The following is a 19094-nucleotide window of genomic DNA, read 5'->3' as shown; positions in this document are numbered from 1 at the left end:
CAACTTGTTAATGCGTAAACAACATATAAAGGATGTGTTGTTTTTAAATGTAAAAAATAAAACCTGAGCAGCAGCAGGTTATCTGGTCAGTAAATGGTGTGAAGCTCCACTTTTTGCTAAAATAAGCCAATGAGGAGAGACATGACTCAAACTGCCAGAAAGTGCCATTCACCACAAAGCGACATAAACAGGCATGAGTTGTGTATTAAACAAACATGTAAACAACACAAACTATGTGTTGTTCATGCTTCAAAGTCACATGAAAAGTCACGTGTTTTTGGCCCTGATGGCCTCAATAAAATGGATGTTTGTCTCTGTGTGTCCCTGTTATGGACTGTCCTGTCCAGGGTGTTCTCCGCCTCTAATAAATTGACTGCTGGAGAAAGACGCCAACGACCCAGAAAGGATAAAACGGGCAAAGATAACAGACGGACGTTTTCACACCCACGGCTGATGTAACTCGTGAGATGTCAATTAACTTCTACAGCCTGTTTTACTACACAGCTAAGCAAGTTATACATTAGCTAAAAGTAACTGCAAACTAAAAGTAGAAAGTAGCTAGGTAAAAGTAGCAAAATAACTTGCAACAGGCTGGCTACAAATAGCAAAAGTTTAGCTGAAAATATTAAAGGCATCAAAAAATATCAATAGGCTACCTAGAAGCTAAACATAGTAATTAGATAAAACCTAAAAGCTGCAAAATGCTAGCTAAAGGAAGCAGAGGCTGGAAAAAAACAGTCAAAGTCTGGATAAAAGTACCAATAATTATAAGTAGCAAAGTAGCAGCTAGAAGCTAGAAAAGAAAAAGGCTGAGTAAAAGCTAAAAGTATCAAAAGGCTTGCTAGAAGAATGTAGAAGTTTTGTAAATGTAGCAAGTGAGTAGATAAAAGCAGCAAAAAATTGCTAAAAATAGTAAAAGGTTAGTTGAAAAAGCTAAATCTTAGATAAAAGTATACAGTATTAAAAGGTTAACTCAAAGTATGAAAGTGCTAGCTATGTGTTAAACCTAGGCTAGGTAAAAGCTAAAAGATGCAGAATGATAGCTAAAAGCTAAAAATGAAACAGCAATAGCTAAAAAACATAAATAGACTAAATAGAGATAACATGCTGAAAAAAGTTTTTTCTTAAAAACTGTTTTCAGAGAAAATGAGATGCATTTCTATGGTGAAAATGTATTTTATTTTTGATACATGGATGTATAAATTAGCACAAAGTGTGTAGGGAGAAAAAAACGAAGGCAAAACTGGGAATTGGAGATTCAGAGTTGTTGTGGAGTCAGAATCCTGTGGAAGCACTGGTTCTGGTCATGGCCTGATCCACTTCTTGTTTTTAAAGCTTCGGTCTTCCGTCTCAAATCTGTCTTCGTTTACAGCAACTTCCTCCACACCGGACCGGGACAAAGGATCCCCGAAGGACAGGGAGGGGTGTAAGGTCAAAGGGTGAAAGAGTTTCCAGATGGAGGAGTCGGTTCTGGTTCAAAGGAACGTTCCTTCTCTCTTCTTGTCCTTTTCTCACTGAGAACACGAGTTTTTACACAACATAACCCCCAAATCTGTAAACTGCAACACAAAGACAGGCGTTAAAGTTGGAGCAGGTCAAAGGTCAGCCTTGGACCTGTCCGAGATCAGTTTGGGTTCAGGTCAGAGGGTCGAGGTCAACAGGAAACAAACATCATCGTAAAATCCGTTTGTGTTAAAAAACACTTCATTGAGAGAGCTGTAAAGTACAAAACTTGTTGACAAGAACAACTAATAAAACGCAAAAAGTTAATATGTTTTAAACCTTAAAAACATTAGAAAACATTAAACCCTTTCTTGACTCGTTTGCTTTTAGCTCTTTGCTGCAAAACTTCCCAGTTCGTGACAATACACCCAAAAAAACTAATTTTAACACGCAAGAGGTGATTTCACAGGTCTTACCTGCATAGCTTTTATTTGTTTGTTTTTGCTTAAAGTCTTTTAGAATATTTTTCTGTGCTAAATAGTTTGTTTTTAGACCTGTCCCTCCTAACAATGTTCTCATATTGTTCAGTTTTCTCAGATTTGTAAGCACAAAATATATCATTGTGGTCAGGAATGCGGTTAGAAAGTCAAAAACACTGTTTGTGCCACTCTGAAGGGAAAAATTATGCTCTAGTGGTTCCCAACCCTGGTCCCTGAGGAACACCATCCTGCATGTTTTAGATGTTCCTCTGCTCTAACTCACCTGTTTTGAATGAACGGGTGATTAACCGACTTCTGCAGAACTTAAGGACGTAATTAAACCACAGAATCAGGTGTGTTGGAGCAGAGAAACAACTAAAACATGCAGGATGGTGTTCCTCAAGGACCACGGTTGGGAACCACTGCAGTCTAAATCTTAACGTTGTGGTATTATGTAAAGATTGCGATTTAGTTTGAGCTGCTTAGTCATAAATATGAAATATGAAGTCATTATTTTTGACAGAGTGTCTCATGTTTATGATTTAGATTTTTGATTTTTATCATAGTAGTATAAATCTATGCAAACTCAGAAGCGCCCAAAAGAAAACGTTTAAAAGATCAACAAAAATCCTGCTAAAGACTGTTTTCATAGATTAGAAGAACGCCCGGCTTCTCGGGGGAAATCCAGACGTTAAACTGGATTTATGTGACGCGTTGCTGATTAGTTTGTTGAAATTAACCCAAGCTGTTTCCAGTCGAAGTGAGCTTGAAGAAGAGGAACTCTTGGAGCGTCCAGCCGCCGTGGGATGAACGTGAGGTCATTGTCAATATTTGTGCACGTGTGGGACAGAGGTGCGTTTGTGTTTTCTCTGCAGTGTGTGTGTTCAGACGACCTCAGCACTCAGTCTGTGGCCTCCTGGTAATTGCTCCCATATTTGCCAGATTTGTGGTTTCGGTTAGCTGCTGTACCTGCAGTGTGTGCATGTGTGTGCGCGTGTGTGTGTGTTAGCATCTGTGAAAACCATCACTCTTCTTTAATGACTGGTGAAAGTCAAGAGACAAAGAAATGTGAACAAAACGTCCTGCTTGACGTTTTCTTCTTAGAAAAGTCGACAGGAGCAGAGGACGGAGGTGGTTCATGATTTATGGTGGGACCTGCGGAGCATGGCATGATGTAGTGTGTGAATGTGTGTGAATGTGTGTGAATGTGTGTGTGTGTGGGTGTGTGGGTGGGGGGGATCGTGTAAGAGTCCAGTCTGTTCATCATGGACTGTAAATCACATTCTGTTGGACCTCCAAGACAGGAAATGTTGTAGGTTTGGTTTCAGCTGACATGAAGACACCCAGAGATCACACTCGTAGCTAAAACCCAGACCAGGTGATGGGTGCGGTGCGTTCAGGGTGAGCACTTTGGTCCAATCTGAGCAGATTTTTCCACGTTTGCTGTGTCCGTGCATGTCTTGGGTCAAATACAAATTAGACTTCATACATTTTTTTCTTCTCCTTCATAATGGCCAGACTTGTGGACTAATAGAGGTCCTGTCCCACCTGAAGACCAAAAGGAGTGTTGCTACGGGGCTTCTCAGATCAATGCTCTCCTCTTGGTACCGACTGAGACGTCCTCTGTCCATTTTCAGATGATGGATTGAACTTGGTGAGACATTCAAAGTCCATGGTATTGTTTTATAACCTCAAACTGCTTAAAACCTCTCAACCATTCCATCCCCTGACCTGTCTGGTGTGTTCCTTGGTCTTCATGATGCTGTTTGATCACTAATGGTGACCACTGAGGTTTTCACAGAACAGCTGAGTCTGTACTGGGATTAAATTACACACAGATGGACTCAATTTGCTGATAATCTGAAGATAGACAGTTGTAAAGGCTTTTCATATTTTTGTTTGTAAGATATTTAGAAAACCGTCATTTTATTCTCCACTTCACATCTATGCTTTACTCTGTTTGTCACATGAAATTCCATAAAAATCCTTTACATTTTATGGTTGTAATGTGACAAAAGGTGGAAAATTATTTCTCATTTTACTACAATATAAGAACTTAATTGATTTTAGTGATCAGCAGAGCCAAGATGAGGGATGATATGTGTCAGAAAATATAATTTTAATCTTATCATGGACTAAAACAGCAACAATATTTCTAATCCTGGTTTGGTGAGGTGTGTGACTTTAAAAAACAAATAAACCCTTTCAGAACTGGAGTCTTGAAACTTGACCACAGATGTGCATATTTTTTGAATATTAGCGACAAATCAGATTGAAACAATCAATTTTCCATGCCTTACATCAAAATAAGCCTTCAGAGATGAAAACTTTCAGTAAATACATAAAACAGACGGTAACCATAAAATGTTTAAGGTGTTTTATTTGAGACTTTATCCCTTTTAGCTGTTCTTCCTTTACTTTAGTTTGTGCTGTCCTCTGCTGGCACTTTGTGAACACAGCCTAAAAAAATTCAACCTTTTTTTTAAACAACATCAAAAAAGCTGAAGTTCAAGGTTCTTTATTGTCATTTGCATCACATGTGGTACATGAGGTGGAATGAAATTGTGTACCCAAGGTTCCAGTTACACTAAAAAAACAGCAAAAATATAAAGTATAAAAAGAAGCAGTATCTAATATATACACTAAACACTAATCATGTAAAATAATACGGTGTATTAAACAGCAGCCTGAACATGAGTCTGCTGTGAGCAGACGGGTATGAATCCAGCAGCTTAAAGACGAGAGATCAGGGTTTGAACTCCAGTACTGCCAACCTTTGAGCAAACCTCGGTTGAGGAATGAGCGAGACAAAATGTGAAACCAACAAGGTCCAGATCAGGTAAACCAGAATTTATCATATGCACCTAATGTTTTTGTTCCATTTTTGTGTTTTTGAGGATCATTAGGCCGTGGCGGACATCTTGAATTGAGATGACTCCAACAGTAAATGTAGATCTACATCCAGTGATAGCTCTCTGAATGTTTCTTTAAAATCCACTAAATGAGATATTATGCTAACAGACAAACAGCACATGGTGGAGCAGTGCTTGCCTCACAGCGAGAAAGACACTGGTTTGACTCCCATACTTTCTGTGCAGAAATTTTAGTTAATTATGTGAATGTAAATAAAATCTCATCAACATTCAGGTTGTAAAAATGTTTCACTCCAGAAGAAAAGTGTTTTTTTTTTTGTTTTTTTTACCTAAAAGCAAAGAGAATCAGGTTTGAATGCATTCAGCTCTGTTGTTCCAAAACAACAGCACACTAGATGCTTGTCTTTGTGTAGATCTGAACATGCAGATGGTGAATCTACCGAGCCGGGAGCACAGAGGACACCTGGGAGTGTTTCTGACACGTCTCAGGTGGAAGCTTGTTATCGTCAGGACCAGCTGCTTCCTGTCCGCAGGTCATTATCTGCAGCCACGACCATAACAAGGTGCTTAAACGGAGACGAGCTTCCAGCGCCGCCCAAGATTCGTCATTTCTCCCTTTGTTTTGGTTCCGTTTCAGGAGGAATGTGGACCCAGAGGCTGTTTGATGGGCCAGATTTCCACGTGTCATCCATGCATCCAATTAAGAGACGGAGTGTTACTCACTCTGCAAGTACAGAGCATCACTTCTGTGACAGCGAGGGTCAACAGACTGTCTGCTTGGAGTTACACATAATTTATGGGTCCAAATACATGTTCTGCATGCAAGACTATGATGGGGCTTTATCTGTTAAAGAACAACTAATTTGTTTCATTTTTTGACCCAATAATTTAATTTTTTTTTAATTCGCTAGTTTTACTCCCAATCTTCAGCTGAAATCCTGCAGATTTAAGCCTCAACACGGTTTCATCTTTTTGGTTTACAGACAATTATGTCAGTGGTTTTAGCTTGATTTCCCATGAGAAAATAAACTGGTGCATTCCAGGAAACAAAAAGGGGACGCTCCTGAACTCTGGTTTGATATTTAATTTAAAAAAGAAGAGATCTGACGACTTGTTATTGGCTTTCACTTTGTAGATAATTTAATATAAATTCTTTAAAATGCTCACAGCTTATTGTTTTACGACATTAAACTTTTTATTTAGTTTGAGTAAAGTAGCTCTTATTGCACAGATTAGAGCAGATCCACTCTGAGGAGCTCCTGAACCAGGACTTTGTGTTCTCTTTGTTGAACTTGATGGATGCTTCACTAATCTGAAGCTGGGTTTTGTTGGATTGTTCTACGTCTCGGTTCTGCAGACGGAAGCTGAGGCCCAGTTTGGAGAAGCAGAATGGATTTCATCTTGGCTGTAAACCTGCAGAGAAGTTTTTAAAAAAAATTTTTTAGAACTGCTCAGAGTCAAATTGTTATTTTCTGACACAAAGCCGAGCCCACTGGACTTGATGAAGCTGATTCCTTGCTTTGTTCATGATAGATACAGACTGGACCACCAGCAGCAGAGGAGCATCTTCGCTCCTGGTTCTGCTGGTTTTTTCCTCATCTGCAGAGGTCAAATAAGTCTGATGAGGCGTTGTTGAAGTTTAAGACTTTTGGATTATTGTTTAAGCCTCGTGTTGCTGTGCATCTGCAGGAAAACTGTAAAGCTCTTCTGACACGGATCTCTCTGCGTGTCTTTAATTTCACGTTTAGTCAGGTTTAGGTTTAACATGTTCCTGTTTTTAGTTTTCTACAGTCGCCTTATAATCTAGTTGTTTTTGTAACTTTTTTTTTTGCCATCTAAAACTGTATGCCTTTTTATAACTGTCTATTGTTGTCGCTGTTGTCCATTGTTGTCATCATTCTTTGTTGACATCAGGTCTCTCTTGTAAATGAGTCCTCGAGGCTCAATGGGATTTACTTGTCTAAATAAAGGTTGAATGAATAGTCATCTCCAAAATGTCTCCAAGTGCTCACAGAAGTTCTGTTTCCTCGTCATATCAGAAAAATTTTGAACTTCTTTTAAAAAAACATGTCCTAAACAAGATATTTCTCCAATGTGCCACAGTCAATGCTGGAGCCCGCACCGTCTGAAACCAAAAGGGCTTAGGACGAACTACGAAAGCAAAAAAAGCGAACAGACTGCGATGGAATTAAGACACGATCGAGACTCGTTTATTTGCAGTTACGCAAACAGGAGGACAAATTCATTGCATTTTCTCACAACTTGGCCCAGTCGCAGTGAGATCCAGGCTTTAACGCCAAGTTTGTAGCTTCTTTGATCGCTTCGTCAAGGGTTTGAAAGCTGCAAACCTGTGAGAATAAACACAACTCTGCTTGAATAAAATCCTCACTAAGCAGGTGTAGAAACATCTCATCCTCAGAGAAACACAGCAGCTCTGTAATGACGTCCGTAACAAGACCAGCGGCGGCAGGACTTTGAATCTGGACACTAACAAGCTCTCCAGGTCTTCGGATTGATCTGCTGAAGGGTGTTTACTCCCCTGTGTGGGTGTGTTAGTGGGGTGTGGGGTGATGACACTCCAGCTCGGGGTGTGAAAGTATAAAAGACAAAACGTTGGTGGCGCGCAGACACCTTCGACCTGAAGAGCCACGATATAAATAAGAAAAAGAACGAGAAGAATCCAGAGGAGACAGAAACACTTGACTTTCTGAAAGTCATCTTCATTTTTTTTTTTTTTTTTTTTTTGGTTTGTTTCTGGTGTAGAGCTGAGCCTCCGACCTCGACCAAAGGCAGGTAAGAACCCAAAGATATTTAATAAAACCACATTTCTAAAGAAAACATTTAGTTTTTTCTTGAACTTTGAGTGCAGGGCAGTGAAAGTTGATTCAGATCTAACTGTAATGTTGAATTTCGCATTTAAAAGACTTCTTCTCTGCAAAAATAAAAATAAATTATGACAAATCCTGTGTTTCATTTGAAACTCTCAGGATTCACTCAGTTTAGTTTGTTTGACTTAATTATTAGTTATTAATTAAAAACAATTCAAGAATCTTGGTTGTTTAACAATAAATCAGAAACTAAACAAGGTTTTGCTTTACATGTTTTCCCTTCTTTTTAAACTGAAAAATAATATTTTTATCTTTATTTTATTACATTAAAAAAATCTATGAAAAAATATTTATAAAGCGGCTTTTACATTTCTCCAGAGTTATTTATTCCACATTTATCTCTCAGCCTTTTTGTTACATTATAAAGTGAACTTAATGCAGTGATTTAAATGTTTAAAAGTTGATTTGAAGCCACAGGTTCAAACGAGCGCTCTGCGGCAATAATCCCTCATTTTGTTGAGTCGTCTTTGTTTCCCGTTCTTCTCAAACTTTTTATTTATTTATTTATTTATTTATTTATAAATCCTTCAGTTGAGGAGAGGTGAGACTAAAAACTGGAAAAATTAAAAGTTTAGTTTGATATCTAAAATTCAAATAAGTAGAAAAAAAGCGGAGTTACAGGATAAAACTCAAATATTCAGATTTAAAAAGAAATATTTGAAGATTATGAGTCTACTTAAATTAAATTAAACACTTAAATTATATATATTTAAAATATTTGTTTCTAAAACAGTCTTGTAAAACTTTCTTTTTATATTTGTCTTTTGATTATCATTTAATGATATTTGATGAATGGTTTTCCAGACTTTGGCAGCTTGGTTTCAGACATTAATGATCAGAGAAGCATTTTGTTATTAATTAAACAAAAATAATGTTTCTCTTTTGAATAAGAGTAACATCTGTACAGACTGATGGCTGCTGTGCTTTTCACATTACCTGTGGTTTTACCAGGAACACAAAGACAGTTTGATTTGTTTCGTTTTTCAGGATGTCAGAGTTCCCAGCTTTTCTTCGTGTGTCCTTCCTGTTGCTTTGCATTCTGGGTATGACCTCTGTGACCTCTGGCTTCCCTCAGCCTCAGCTGCGCCTCAGGTGACATCAAACCCTGACGTCTTGTTTCATCATCTCCCTCTCTTATGTGAAGCCTGAGCTCTGATCTGATGTTATGTCTCCTCTGACTCCAGAGGTCCTGATGATACAGAGGAGGTGAAACGAGACGACTGGGACGTCCTCTTCCCGTCCATTTCCCTCCACGACTGGGACATCCAGATGATGCCCGGCCTCAGAGCTGCAGCTGACAGCAAGACGGAGCTGATGAGGGAGGCCTGGCTGTTCGGGCCGGAGAGAACCGAGGCCAGGTGAAACTCAAATCAAGTTGGAGGCCAGGACCACGCTTCAGAACGTTCTGATCCGTTTCATCACGGTTAAAAGGAAAGTTAAACTTAAAACATTAATTATAAAATAAAAGCACAATCATCTGAAAGGCTCTGCACCACAACTGTTAGTCCAACAGATTGAAAGTTTAATCAAAATGTGTTTTTACATGTTTATATAAAGTTAAAATAATGAAAAAGAGTTGGACAGGTAGAAAGATTGTTTAAAATTACAAGAAAAATAAGGTAAAAAATAAAAAAATCTTTTTTCTTCTGTAAATAAGTCACAGTATTGATCATTAAGTCAAACAGATTTTATTCACTGATTTATTTTGGGGGTTACATATTTTATATATTTTTAAAATCCAAATATTATTAACAATAATTGCAGGAGATGGTCATTTTAGTACCTTAAATGTTTTTCAGTTTCAAAAATGACAAAAACACTCCATCCTGAAGTTTCAGCAAAAGAAGCAAAGACTTTAATTTCACTAAAATCAAATGAAGTTTAAATAAATTAGTATTATAGGTCCTAAACAAATGGTTATAGCCATTTTAAAATCATGAATTCAGTACAAATTATTTTTAAAAAATCCCTATTTTTACACACAGCCTACAAGTACAGAGGGTTGTCTTTCTTAGAAACTTTTTATTTGAATCACCAATTCATCATTTTTACTCCCCCCTTTCTTTTTTGACACAAACATAAACTGAATCAAACTAATGTGAAACATCTAAACTTAAAGCATAAACAGATGTAACACCAAATACTCTTTAACAGGGTTTGCTGCTTTATTGGCTCCAGGTAATATATGTGCTTTAAAAAAATAAAAAAAAATAATATTACCTCATTTTATTTCTAATTTTGTGAAGAATCAAACAACCATATTTTTGGTTCCTTACGTGGTCAACAAATGGCCCTATTCTTGGAGAAAACGGGGGCTTAGAGTGAAATAAATAATTACATGTTGTGATTTTTGGTCTTCCCCCTCAGTGTGGAGGGCGTCTGGCCTGCAGAGTGGGCGTCCAAAGGGGCCCGGCTCCTGAAGAGGAACATGGTGGTGGCCGACGACGCCGCCTTCAGAGAGAAGAGCAAACTGCTCACGTCCATGGAGAGGCAGAAGTGGCTCAACTCCTACATGCAGAAACTCCTCGTGGTTAACTCATGACGGTCCTGTCAGTAAAGTCGACACAAACCTCTGAACGCTTTTTAAATTTCCACGGTGCAGTTACAAAGACTGGTCAGAACAGCTCACAAGTTGTTCTTAAAAATATGTTAGATCAACGTTTCCACCTTTGACCTGTGCTGACATTTAAAGTGAGTTTGTTATTTTTGATTTTATTAAACTTGAAAACTAATAAATGTGCAAATGTTGTGATGTTTGACGCTCAAGTTTTTCTTTCCAATACACACATTTTAAAAACTTTTTGAGGGTTTTAAGACAAATAAAACAAAATCGTTTTCCTGCAGATTGAACCTGTACACTTTTGTGAGTTTGTGACCATTTATGCAACCAAACAATGCGTGTGCTGAGCAGAGACCCTCTGAAATAGAACAAGTTTGTAAGAGCTGAGGCTGAAAATGTATCCAGATATTTAAACTCAGCAGCAAGAACTCAGCGAGATTCAACTCCTGAAAAGTTATGAGGTTTATTTTTCTTTTTTGTACTGAAAGCAACGTTCTGCTCGTTAACGTGATGACAACACAAATCATTGTCATGTTTTTATCCTCAATATATTTTCGTGTTGCCCATTCCTACCATTAAGTCTTCATAAGGTGTTAAATACTGTGAACTGGGCCAACTTCTTAAATTTGCAATAAACAAATAAATTACGTCGCCAAAAAAACACACACAAAAAACACACGATTCAAATTTTATTTCACCGGAAAATTTTTATAACAAAACCAGACCAGTGAACATGAGAACATGTTCGTTAAAGAACTTTCAGCCATATTTGACATTGAAAGTGTCGTTCACATGAAGAAAACATGTTAAGAAAACATGATGAATTAAAAACGAGTTACAAAGGTATAAACACCAAATGGTCTAAGCAGCCGATCAGCTCCTGCAGCGACATCCTGTTGGCCAGCCTTCGTCGATCCCTCCTCTGCAGCAGCGCAGATTCAGCATGAAGCAGCAGCTCTGCTGCCTGAGACGCCAGGAGCTCGTCTGGGGACTCCACCCCACTGTGGGGGCCCTTGGTCCTGCCAAGGGTTCTCACTGCTGGGTGCTTGACCGGCTCCTCAACCTGCAGCTTGGCTCGACACACCGCAGGGATGGAGGGTAAAGAGGAGAGGAGAGGAGGCGGGAAAAAGGCGCTTTTCGTTTGTGTCTTCTGAGCTTCTTCAGGAAGTGATTTAAAACTATACTCCTGCTTCATGAACATCTCTAGTTTCTCCAGCCTCTGGTCTCCACGGTGACACGCTGCTGGACTCCCATTGGGAAGTCGTGGTGAGTTCATGCTACAAGGATCCATCAGGTCGATCACGCTGTCCTACACAGACAAAAACACACATTAAATGTGGCGTCACGTTCCACCGGGGTGAATTTAGGTTTACAAGTTGTTGCTGTATCACACCATCCAGGTCCAGAAGACTTTCTCCACCTGCTTCCAGTTCACATACGCTTCCAAAAGGTCACAAAGCTGCTGAAGACGACCGCTGTCCTGCAACATCCACAAACTCACCTTCAGACAAAGTTCAGGTGATGCTAAAAACCCTCAAGAAAACATATAAAACTGCACAGAAGGAAAATATAAAGACGTTCAGGAGTTTTACGCAAACATTTATCATATTTTCATTAAATTCAATCTGAAAGTTCGATTTACGCTTCATCAGCTTATCAAATCTGCAAACTCAGCTTAACAAAGTGAATTTTATAAAAGCTCACATACCTCCTGCAGTGTCGCAGAGCTCTGACCAGAACAGAGAGAGTGGCTGGCAGAAAATACCTGAGGAGGAAAAGATTTCTTAACATCACAGCTTGTTACTCAACTAATCCTTTAATCAAACTGAACTTGTTTGGTTTCTACTTTTTTGAAGTTTGACAAACTCAAAAAGCTGACTTGACTGATTTTATTTCTCTTTAAAAGTTGAACTGTGAAAGAAAAAGCCTCACATGGTGAAGCGCTTGTGTTCGCGCTCGTATCGTGGACAGCAGGATCCGTCTCTGGTGTCTCAGACGACCAATCAGCCACTGAAGTCTCCTCAGCGAGGCAGCATCAAATTCCAGATCACCAGAAAACTCACAGCTCGCCTAAAACACGTAGAAAACACACGAATATGAATACATAACTAGGAATCAGCACGTGCATTTATGGTCACACAACCACACCCGTCCAAACCTACAGGAACTGAGGATAGCAGGGTTTTGTCCAGCTGCTGGACTCGTTGGGTCAATAGCTTCTCCAGAGTCCCTGCAGCCAGCAGCCAGCCGAGCGCCAGGAGGAGATCTCTGCTGGAGAAACTCCCTTTGTCCTCCTGGTACATCCAGGCTGTGTGGAAACCAGTCTGCCAGAGTCCTGCAGCCACCAGCTTCCTGCGCTCTGCAACACACAAACAAGTTTCTCAATCTTTCAAGAAAGTCAACCAGGTTTTGGGAGTAAAGAGCTTTTTTTTTAAGCCATGAAAACTGCAACATCTGATTTCTCAATATGGTTGCAATAGAGATTTTTGAACATGAAATACCCACTGTATGTGCAGTGTTTTAAACACCCCAGAGAGAAAAACTATAAAAAGCAGACTGACCTCCTCCCAGCTGAGTTCTGGTCTCCGAGGAAACAATCCCAGCAGTCTGAAGGATGTCAGCAAGAAGCTGCCAGAACTGGTCTTCCTTGAAAAATAAATAAATAATAATGTTCCAAACAATGAGTCTGGTTATACTCTTCATTTTTATTACTAACCATCCAAATCTTTTACTGACGACTTTATTTCTAACAGTAAAACTTTCATGAACTGTGGCGAACATGAACGCACCTCGGTTCCACCGCCAAACTTGGCCCGCCTGAAGGCCTCCGGTGCGGGGACAGCGTCCAGACCGACGGCCGCTAAGAGCCGGCAGAGAGCTCCGATAACCCGCTTCACCTCCACACTCACAGCCGCTTTACTCCGCTGCATTACAGCCACACACAAAAAACACCTGCTGCCGTCAAATTTCACAAACACGCTGACTTCCGTAAACAAACGTTTTTACCGCTTTGTGATTGAAACGAACTTCCGGTCGTTGCTAAGGAAGTGAACAGATGAGGCGTTGATTGACGTCTGTGTTGACCAATCACAGAGGATAAGGCGGAGCTTAACTGTTTGCCTTTATTGCTGCATTCTCCTGGCTTTCTGAACAACCATTTTTTTAAACTGAATAATGAAAAACTGGAAAATGAACAAATGAATGATTGATTATCTTCAATCCACTGTATGGCAATTAGTATTGCTACCATTTCTAATGTGTATACAGATAATTTGTCACTGATCCTCTTCCCTACTTTCACTCCAAACTCAGGAATAATAATGCTTCCCAATCCAATCTGCAGTCTACTTTGATGCATCTGTAAATAATTTTACATATACATAATATTCACTAATGTGTTTTATAATTGTATTTGAATTTAAAACATTTTTCTTTCCTTATAATTTCAAATCTACTATTTACTATTATTTACTACCTTTACTGTTACCAAGACATCTCGGTGAAAGGCAAGTTTATGACTCTGTTTTGAGGAAGATTATCAAAAATATCAATAGAAATTCTTCATTTAACAAGCAGATAATTTAAATTTAAACAATATATCATAAACATTGTAACGATCTTCTCTTCAGAAATAAAATGCTGCAGGCAGATCAGTATTTGTCCAGCAGAGGGCGCTTTGACAAATATGTTTATTCTCAAACTTGACTATGCATCAGGATATCTCTTTTAAACTATTTATTTGTACACTGTATGAATACACAATATGTTTTGTTAGTATCCATATATTGCTGCTTTTCAAGCTGTAATAATTGTGTTTGTAAAGTTATTATGACTTTCTAATGTTTTTATCACTTATTCCATCACTTAAAATATGTTCTGGTGCTGAAGTGATGAAGAGTTCAGGCATTATTTCGTCTATTTCTTCCTGCAAACAAATCGCTTTGTGTCCAACAACGTTGCCCTTGTCACGGTTTTCTAAATTCCTCTACATTCTCTACGGTGGTAGAGGTCCATATAAATCCATCTTCTGTTAGAAGAGGATAATATAGTATAATATAGATTTTTCTTTAATCGGCATGAAATAACTCTTTATGAAATTAACTCTGTCTAAAAATATAAAGTCTGGCTTCTTCAAAAACGCATTAGTGTCAGCATGAAAGATTTACGAGTGTTCTTCTGAAGCACAGCTTGTCAGAGTCCAGGTTCTGGATCGTAACGTCTGAGGAGTCCAGTTACGGATCGAGTGACTTTTTAGGGTTGTACTTTCAGCTGGAGGTGGTGTGAAAGCACAGGATCCATCTGAAGCAAGCTTGTCTCGCACATATTTTGTGGGAAAATGACTTTTAGATAAATCAGGTTCAAAGATGATAAGAAGATCCAGGGGTTGGGGGTTAAACCACCCAGAAAGGAAGACTCCAATCCTGGAGACCGCCACTCGATGGAACAAAAGATCATCAACCAGATCATCCATAAATTTTCAAGGATACCCAAGGTTTGAGAACACTTCACACGTCTTGAGGAGTACAGGAAATGTTTTGAGGTCATCGGGTCAATTAGAAAACATTTATTTACCCCCCATCGGTGGAGGTAAAGTCACTGCTGCTCTCCCTTTGCACCTGAAGGAACCCAGAGGATGTTTTATAACTTTACCTGGCAACAAAACAAAAGAAAACACAGAGTTTTATGTGTTTGGTACACAATGTGGGAGAACTAAACAAGAATTCAGCACATGCAACAAAATCGAAGTGGTACAACACAAAAAAGAAACCTGCAGCAGGTGGATTAAAAGAACGGAGGATCAGCCAGAACCAAGAGAGCCTCAGGTTCACCAAAAGAGGAATGGAGACGGAGCCAATCAGTGTGACGAGAGGCAACAAAGAGCTTTCTGTTCTGACAACTCTGCTGAAACAGAATCTGAGGAGTCTGGAGACGGAGGTGGTCCAGGAGGGACCCAGGAGGACAGCGATGATGAAGAGTACTACAGCAACAAGAGGATCGCCGAGTGGGTCCTAACGGTCAACTCCAGCCTTTTCTCCACCACCAGCAGCTCAAAATCTGCAGAAGAGCAAGACATGGCAACGATAATCAACAGTGGAGACTGAAAGGGCAATAATGCTGTTGCTTGTGTCTGTGTGGGTTTGTCTTCTAACAAAACATTTCATGAACTAGTGACCATAATTTAAATAAACTTGCAGGAAAATAATCATTGTATGTGCATCTGCAACTAATTTATGTCGACAACCTGATTCAAGATGGCTGCCACAGTGACTTTAGAAGAAAAAAAAAAAAGAGACTACAATTTGACAAATAATTAGCAAAATTTTGGTGCGGTAGTAGCTGAGAGTCATTCCATTCCCAATACACACTCAAGCACTAATTGATTGAATTCATCTGTTTTTTAAACTTTGCCTTTAACAACTAGAGTCAGACCTGTCTTTTATCAAAATATTTCATGAAACACAAGGTCAAATTTAGTGACATTGCCAGAAAATAATCATCTTCCGACTGATTAACTTTTTGAAACAACCCAATTCAAGATGGCTGCCACAGCCAAATTGATTTTAGGAAAGACAAAATGGCTATAACAGCCAATTTGACAAATATTGAGCTAAAATATTGTCCAAGATTAATCCCCACAGGGATAATCTGGACATTGCACAATACTTTTTCATCATTCTTTTGTCTGTTAGCAAAATATCTCACAAATGACCTTAAAATGCGGAAATCTCAATCAGTTGTGGAGATGTTAAGCTAAAAATTGGTGTGGTAGTAGCTGAGAGTCATTCACACTCAAACCGGATGTCTCATCATCTGGAGGTCGTTCGCGCCAAAGGACACCGGAACGCGCGTGCACAGACCCGGGTCATCCTCCAGAGGCGCCTCAGCAGCCTCCGTAGCGGGCTGCTCACCGACACACGGGCTCTACGTATGAGCCGTCACGGTGCAGACAGGGGTTGTAAACATGGCGGCGGACGGGATGGTGCTCACCAACCACGACCATCAGACCCGTGTAGGGATTCTGACGGGTAAGGACACCGTTTGAACCCGAATACGTGCGAACACCGCACACCCGTGCCGTTTTTCTCGTCGGTGTCACGATCCGAGCTGTCTCCCCTCACTGCAGCGCGAGCCCGTTAGCGGCTATGCTAACCGGTTGGTTCGAGCTGCCTTTCGTGACAGCTCGGACAAATGCAGGTTATTTGTTTTAAACAATTCAGGCAAATCATCGTTTAATCATGTTTACACATGCATCTGTTATCATATGTCTTGGGTAGCTAGACGTCCGTGCATTGAGCTATTTTATTTAACATCAAGGCCGACATGAGAGGAAATAAATCTCGGTGTCCGCTTTCAAAATATAGCGCGAGCGCATATTTGTAGCAGGCATTTCTTGTTAATTAATAGCAGGAAGCTTTTATTTTGAAGGTGGAACCCCAGCTGTTCCGGTCTTGTGTAGCTGAAAGGTTCTAGCTTGACTCCGAGGAGCATTATATTTTCTTGCAATGTAGCGCTGCTGCCGAGCCTACATGAGCTGCATTATTCATGTCCCTTTGCAGATCCGACGTGTTGCCCGCCGTTAAGCCCGTTCTCCCCGAACATGTACGGATCTTTAACAGCACCGTGGTTTGAATTAAAATGCACATGTGCGTTCAGCATCTTTTAATCACGACTCTCCTGCGCCCTGGTTGTTAAAATCAGACACAGCAGCAGCACCGAGGTAAAATGACTCCAGCTCCTCAGATCGGTTCGGCTGATGCTGGTCTCAGAGTCGTGCACAGGAGGAGGACGGAACCAGTTGGAGGACGAAGGGGCCAGCAGCTGCACCCTCATTTGGTCGATATTTAGATTTTATTTTTTATTTTTTTTTACCAACGGTGCACTAAACGTTCTTCCTGGTTCATTTTGCAATAAATGTCTCAAATGAAATTAGCCCAAGCTGTTCAGTCCTTCACAGGCATGTGCAGAAGTCCTGATGCAGACCTCGTTTCTGTTCATTTTCTTTCCAGCAGGCAGACATTTGGTCTTTTAAAGGTACTCGCTGCAAACTGTTAAATCAAACACACAAAAAAAGATTATCCAAACTTTATCAAATGGTGCAGTTTGAAAGAGTTTGCTCCAGTGGTTTTCCAGATATGTTATTGTGCAGTTCTGAAAGACAGGACTGTCAACAAACCATTATCTGCAAAGATAACTTCTCTTTTGACTTGGCGCTATATAAATAAACTGAACTGAACTCAAATTTATTATTATGCATGAGGAAAAAAAGTGGGTTTAAGTTTTTATTTCATGATTTTTATTCATTTATTTTTCATTTGGGACCAGTCTGTTACAACTGAAGTGGTCTTGATCACTAGTTCTTCAAATTTTCTGAGTTTTATTTTTTATTTATATTTTGGCTGCTGCATTCGATTCAGTTTTTGACATAAAATGAAAACAAAGCAGTTCTAGAAAGAAAAACCCACCTCATGTCAGAGTTTTAGACTAAAGTTATGTTGGTAAATGATTGCGCCATTTTGGTCAAACCTTAAAAATGACTTTTCACAACCTCATGCATTATTGACAAATTTTAATGCTTGGAATGACTTTCAGCTACTACCACATCAAATATTAGCTCAAAATCTGTAAATGTGATCAAATTATAGCCGTTTTTGTGTTTTTAAGGCTGTGAGGGACATTGAATTGGGTTGGTTCAAGACTTATGCACAGTGTTGTAATTTGCATTATTTTTCCGAGTTGTTCCAGTTTCTGACTTTTTTATTTTTCCCCTTTTCAGTCAGTGACAGCTGTTTTAAGAACCTGGCTGAGGACAGGAGTGGAGTCAACCTGAAGGACCTGGTCCACGACCCCTCACTGTGAGTCGTCACGCTAACACGCTGACAAACATACAGGTCCTCGCCTTAAACTAACTGTTGCTGTCGTCTCTTCCTGCAGACTTGGAGGGGTCATATCAGCCTACAAAGTAGTTCCAGATGAAATTGAAGAAATCAAGGTACTTGTCAAATAACTGAAGCGAAAGCTGCACAATCAGCATGGATAGCACAGCGTGGTCAGAATTTATAGTGTCAAGTCGAGAATATTAACTATAACTTGTCATATTATAATTTTGTGCAGTGCAACACAAGTTAAACATAAAAATTTTCAAGTTTTGTAAGATTTATTACAGTTTAGGCCATTTCAATAATTCTAGCACAGTATTTTAAATGCAAAATATATTTATCAACTTGATTTGGATGCTGTAAGAATGGATGGTGTCGTTTTTATCTTTGTCTGCGTGCAGGACACTCTTTTGGAGTGGTGTGATGAGCAGGAGCTGAATCTTATTCTCACCACCGGAGGAACTGGATTTGCACCACGAGATGTTACCCCAGAGGTACGGACTCATGTCGACAGTTCTCGCATTAAGTTAAATCAATTTTTTTTTTTTTAATTCAGAGAACATTACCTTAAATCTTCTCTCGTTGCAAGTTTAAAGCAAACTGAAATAATTTGTTCAACCACGATACGTAAATGGTTTGTTTTGATTTTGGTCGTGTTTGAAAGCTAACTCCCAGGTGGAATGGGTGTTCCTGGGTCTGTGTTTCACTTATTTTAACCCGCTATAAGCTTTTAAGTTGTCATGTAAAACAAGCAAGCCACACTAGTCCTGATGAAATGTAAACAATAAAGCTCTGCATCACGTACAAAATGCATCAGTTTCCAGAGAACAACTCAGTGTTGTGATGAAATCTTAGTGTAGCATGTAGCCCAGCTGCTAATTAGCTGTTTAACATTTGGATAAATGTAGCATGTAGCCTAGCTGCTAATTAGCTGTTTAACATTTGGATAAATGTAGCATGTAGCCTAGCTGCTA

At 39.4% G+C, this 19094-nt stretch overlaps 3 protein-coding genes across 3 annotated transcripts in view; 2 read left to right on the top strand and 1 right to left on the bottom strand.

Moving 5' to 3' along the window:
• Positions 1 to 8671: 8671 nt before the first annotated feature.
• pth2 (parathyroid hormone 2) lies at positions 8672 to 10289 on the top strand. Its single transcript, XM_037694990.1, has 3 exons — positions 8672 to 8775; positions 8868 to 9041; positions 10051 to 10289. The coding sequence occupies exons 1-3, from the start codon at positions 8672 to 8674 to the stop codon at positions 10223 to 10225; spliced, it is 453 nt and encodes a 150-aa protein (XP_037550918.1). The 3' UTR covers positions 10226 to 10289.
• A 789-nt stretch (positions 10290 to 11078) lies between these two features.
• Positions 11079 to 13173, bottom strand: tedc1 (tubulin epsilon and delta complex 1). Its single transcript, XM_037695005.1, has 7 exons — positions 13033 to 13173; positions 12805 to 12889; positions 12406 to 12602; positions 12176 to 12313; positions 11952 to 12008; positions 11637 to 11723; positions 11079 to 11552 (listed from the first exon to the last, which is right to left on the bottom strand). The coding sequence occupies exons 1-7, from the start codon at positions 13171 to 13173 to the stop codon at positions 11079 to 11081; spliced, it is 1179 nt and encodes a 392-aa protein (XP_037550933.1).
• Positions 13174 to 16121: 2948 nt separating this feature from the next.
• The window catches only part of gphna (gephyrin a), a 15095-nt gene continuing 12122 nt past the window's right edge, over positions 16122 to 19094 (top strand). Inside the window, exons 1-4 of the mRNA XM_037694957.1 lie at positions 16122 to 16269; positions 18018 to 18096; positions 18176 to 18233; positions 18522 to 18614. Coding sequence (XP_037550885.1) covers positions 16206 to 16269; positions 18018 to 18096; positions 18176 to 18233; positions 18522 to 18614 — 294 coding nt within the window. The 5' untranslated portion in view covers positions 16122 to 16205. The remainder of the gene's footprint in view (positions 16270 to 18017; positions 18097 to 18175; positions 18234 to 18521; positions 18615 to 19094) is intronic.

The sequence above is a fragment of the Nematolebias whitei genome, chromosome 21, assembly GCF_014905685.2.
Source record: "Nematolebias whitei isolate Nwh7 chromosome 21, NemWhi1, whole genome shotgun sequence".
NCBI classification, from domain to species: domain Eukaryota; kingdom Metazoa; phylum Chordata; class Actinopteri; order Cyprinodontiformes; family Rivulidae; genus Nematolebias; species Nematolebias whitei.
The sequence above is the reverse complement of the archived record's forward strand: the minus strand, read 5'-3'. Positions and strand labels throughout refer to the sequence as shown.

What these genes read in the sequence shown, in the direction of transcription:
- pth2 (XM_037694990.1), top strand. Translation starts at nt 8,672, where the DNA reads ATGTCAGAGTTCCCAGCTTTTCTTCGTGTGTCCTTCCTGTTGCTTTGC. An exon ending in CAGCCTCAGCTGCGCCTCAG is followed by an intron (nt 8,776 to 8,867) that starts GTGACATCAAAC and finishes CTCTGACTCCAG; the next exon opens with AGGTCCTGATGATACAGAGG. An exon ending in CCGGAGAGAACCGAGGCCAG is followed by an intron (nt 9,042 to 10,050) that starts GTGAAACTCAAA and finishes CTTCCCCCTCAG; the next exon opens with TGTGGAGGGCGTCTGGCCTG.
- tedc1 (XM_037695005.1), bottom strand. Translation starts at nt 13,173, where the DNA reads ATGCAGCGGAGTAAAGCGGCTGTGAGTGTGGAGGTGAAGCGGGTTATC. An exon ending in CAGAACTCAGCTGGGAGGAG is followed by an intron (nt 12,603 to 12,804) that starts GTCAGTCTGCTT and finishes TGTGTGTTGCAG; the next exon opens with AGCGCAGGAAGCTGGTGGCT. An exon ending in CCCTGCTATCCTCAGTTCCT is followed by an intron (nt 12,314 to 12,405) that starts GTAGGTTTGGAC and finishes TACGTGTTTTAG; the next exon opens with GCGAGCTGTGAGTTTTCTGG.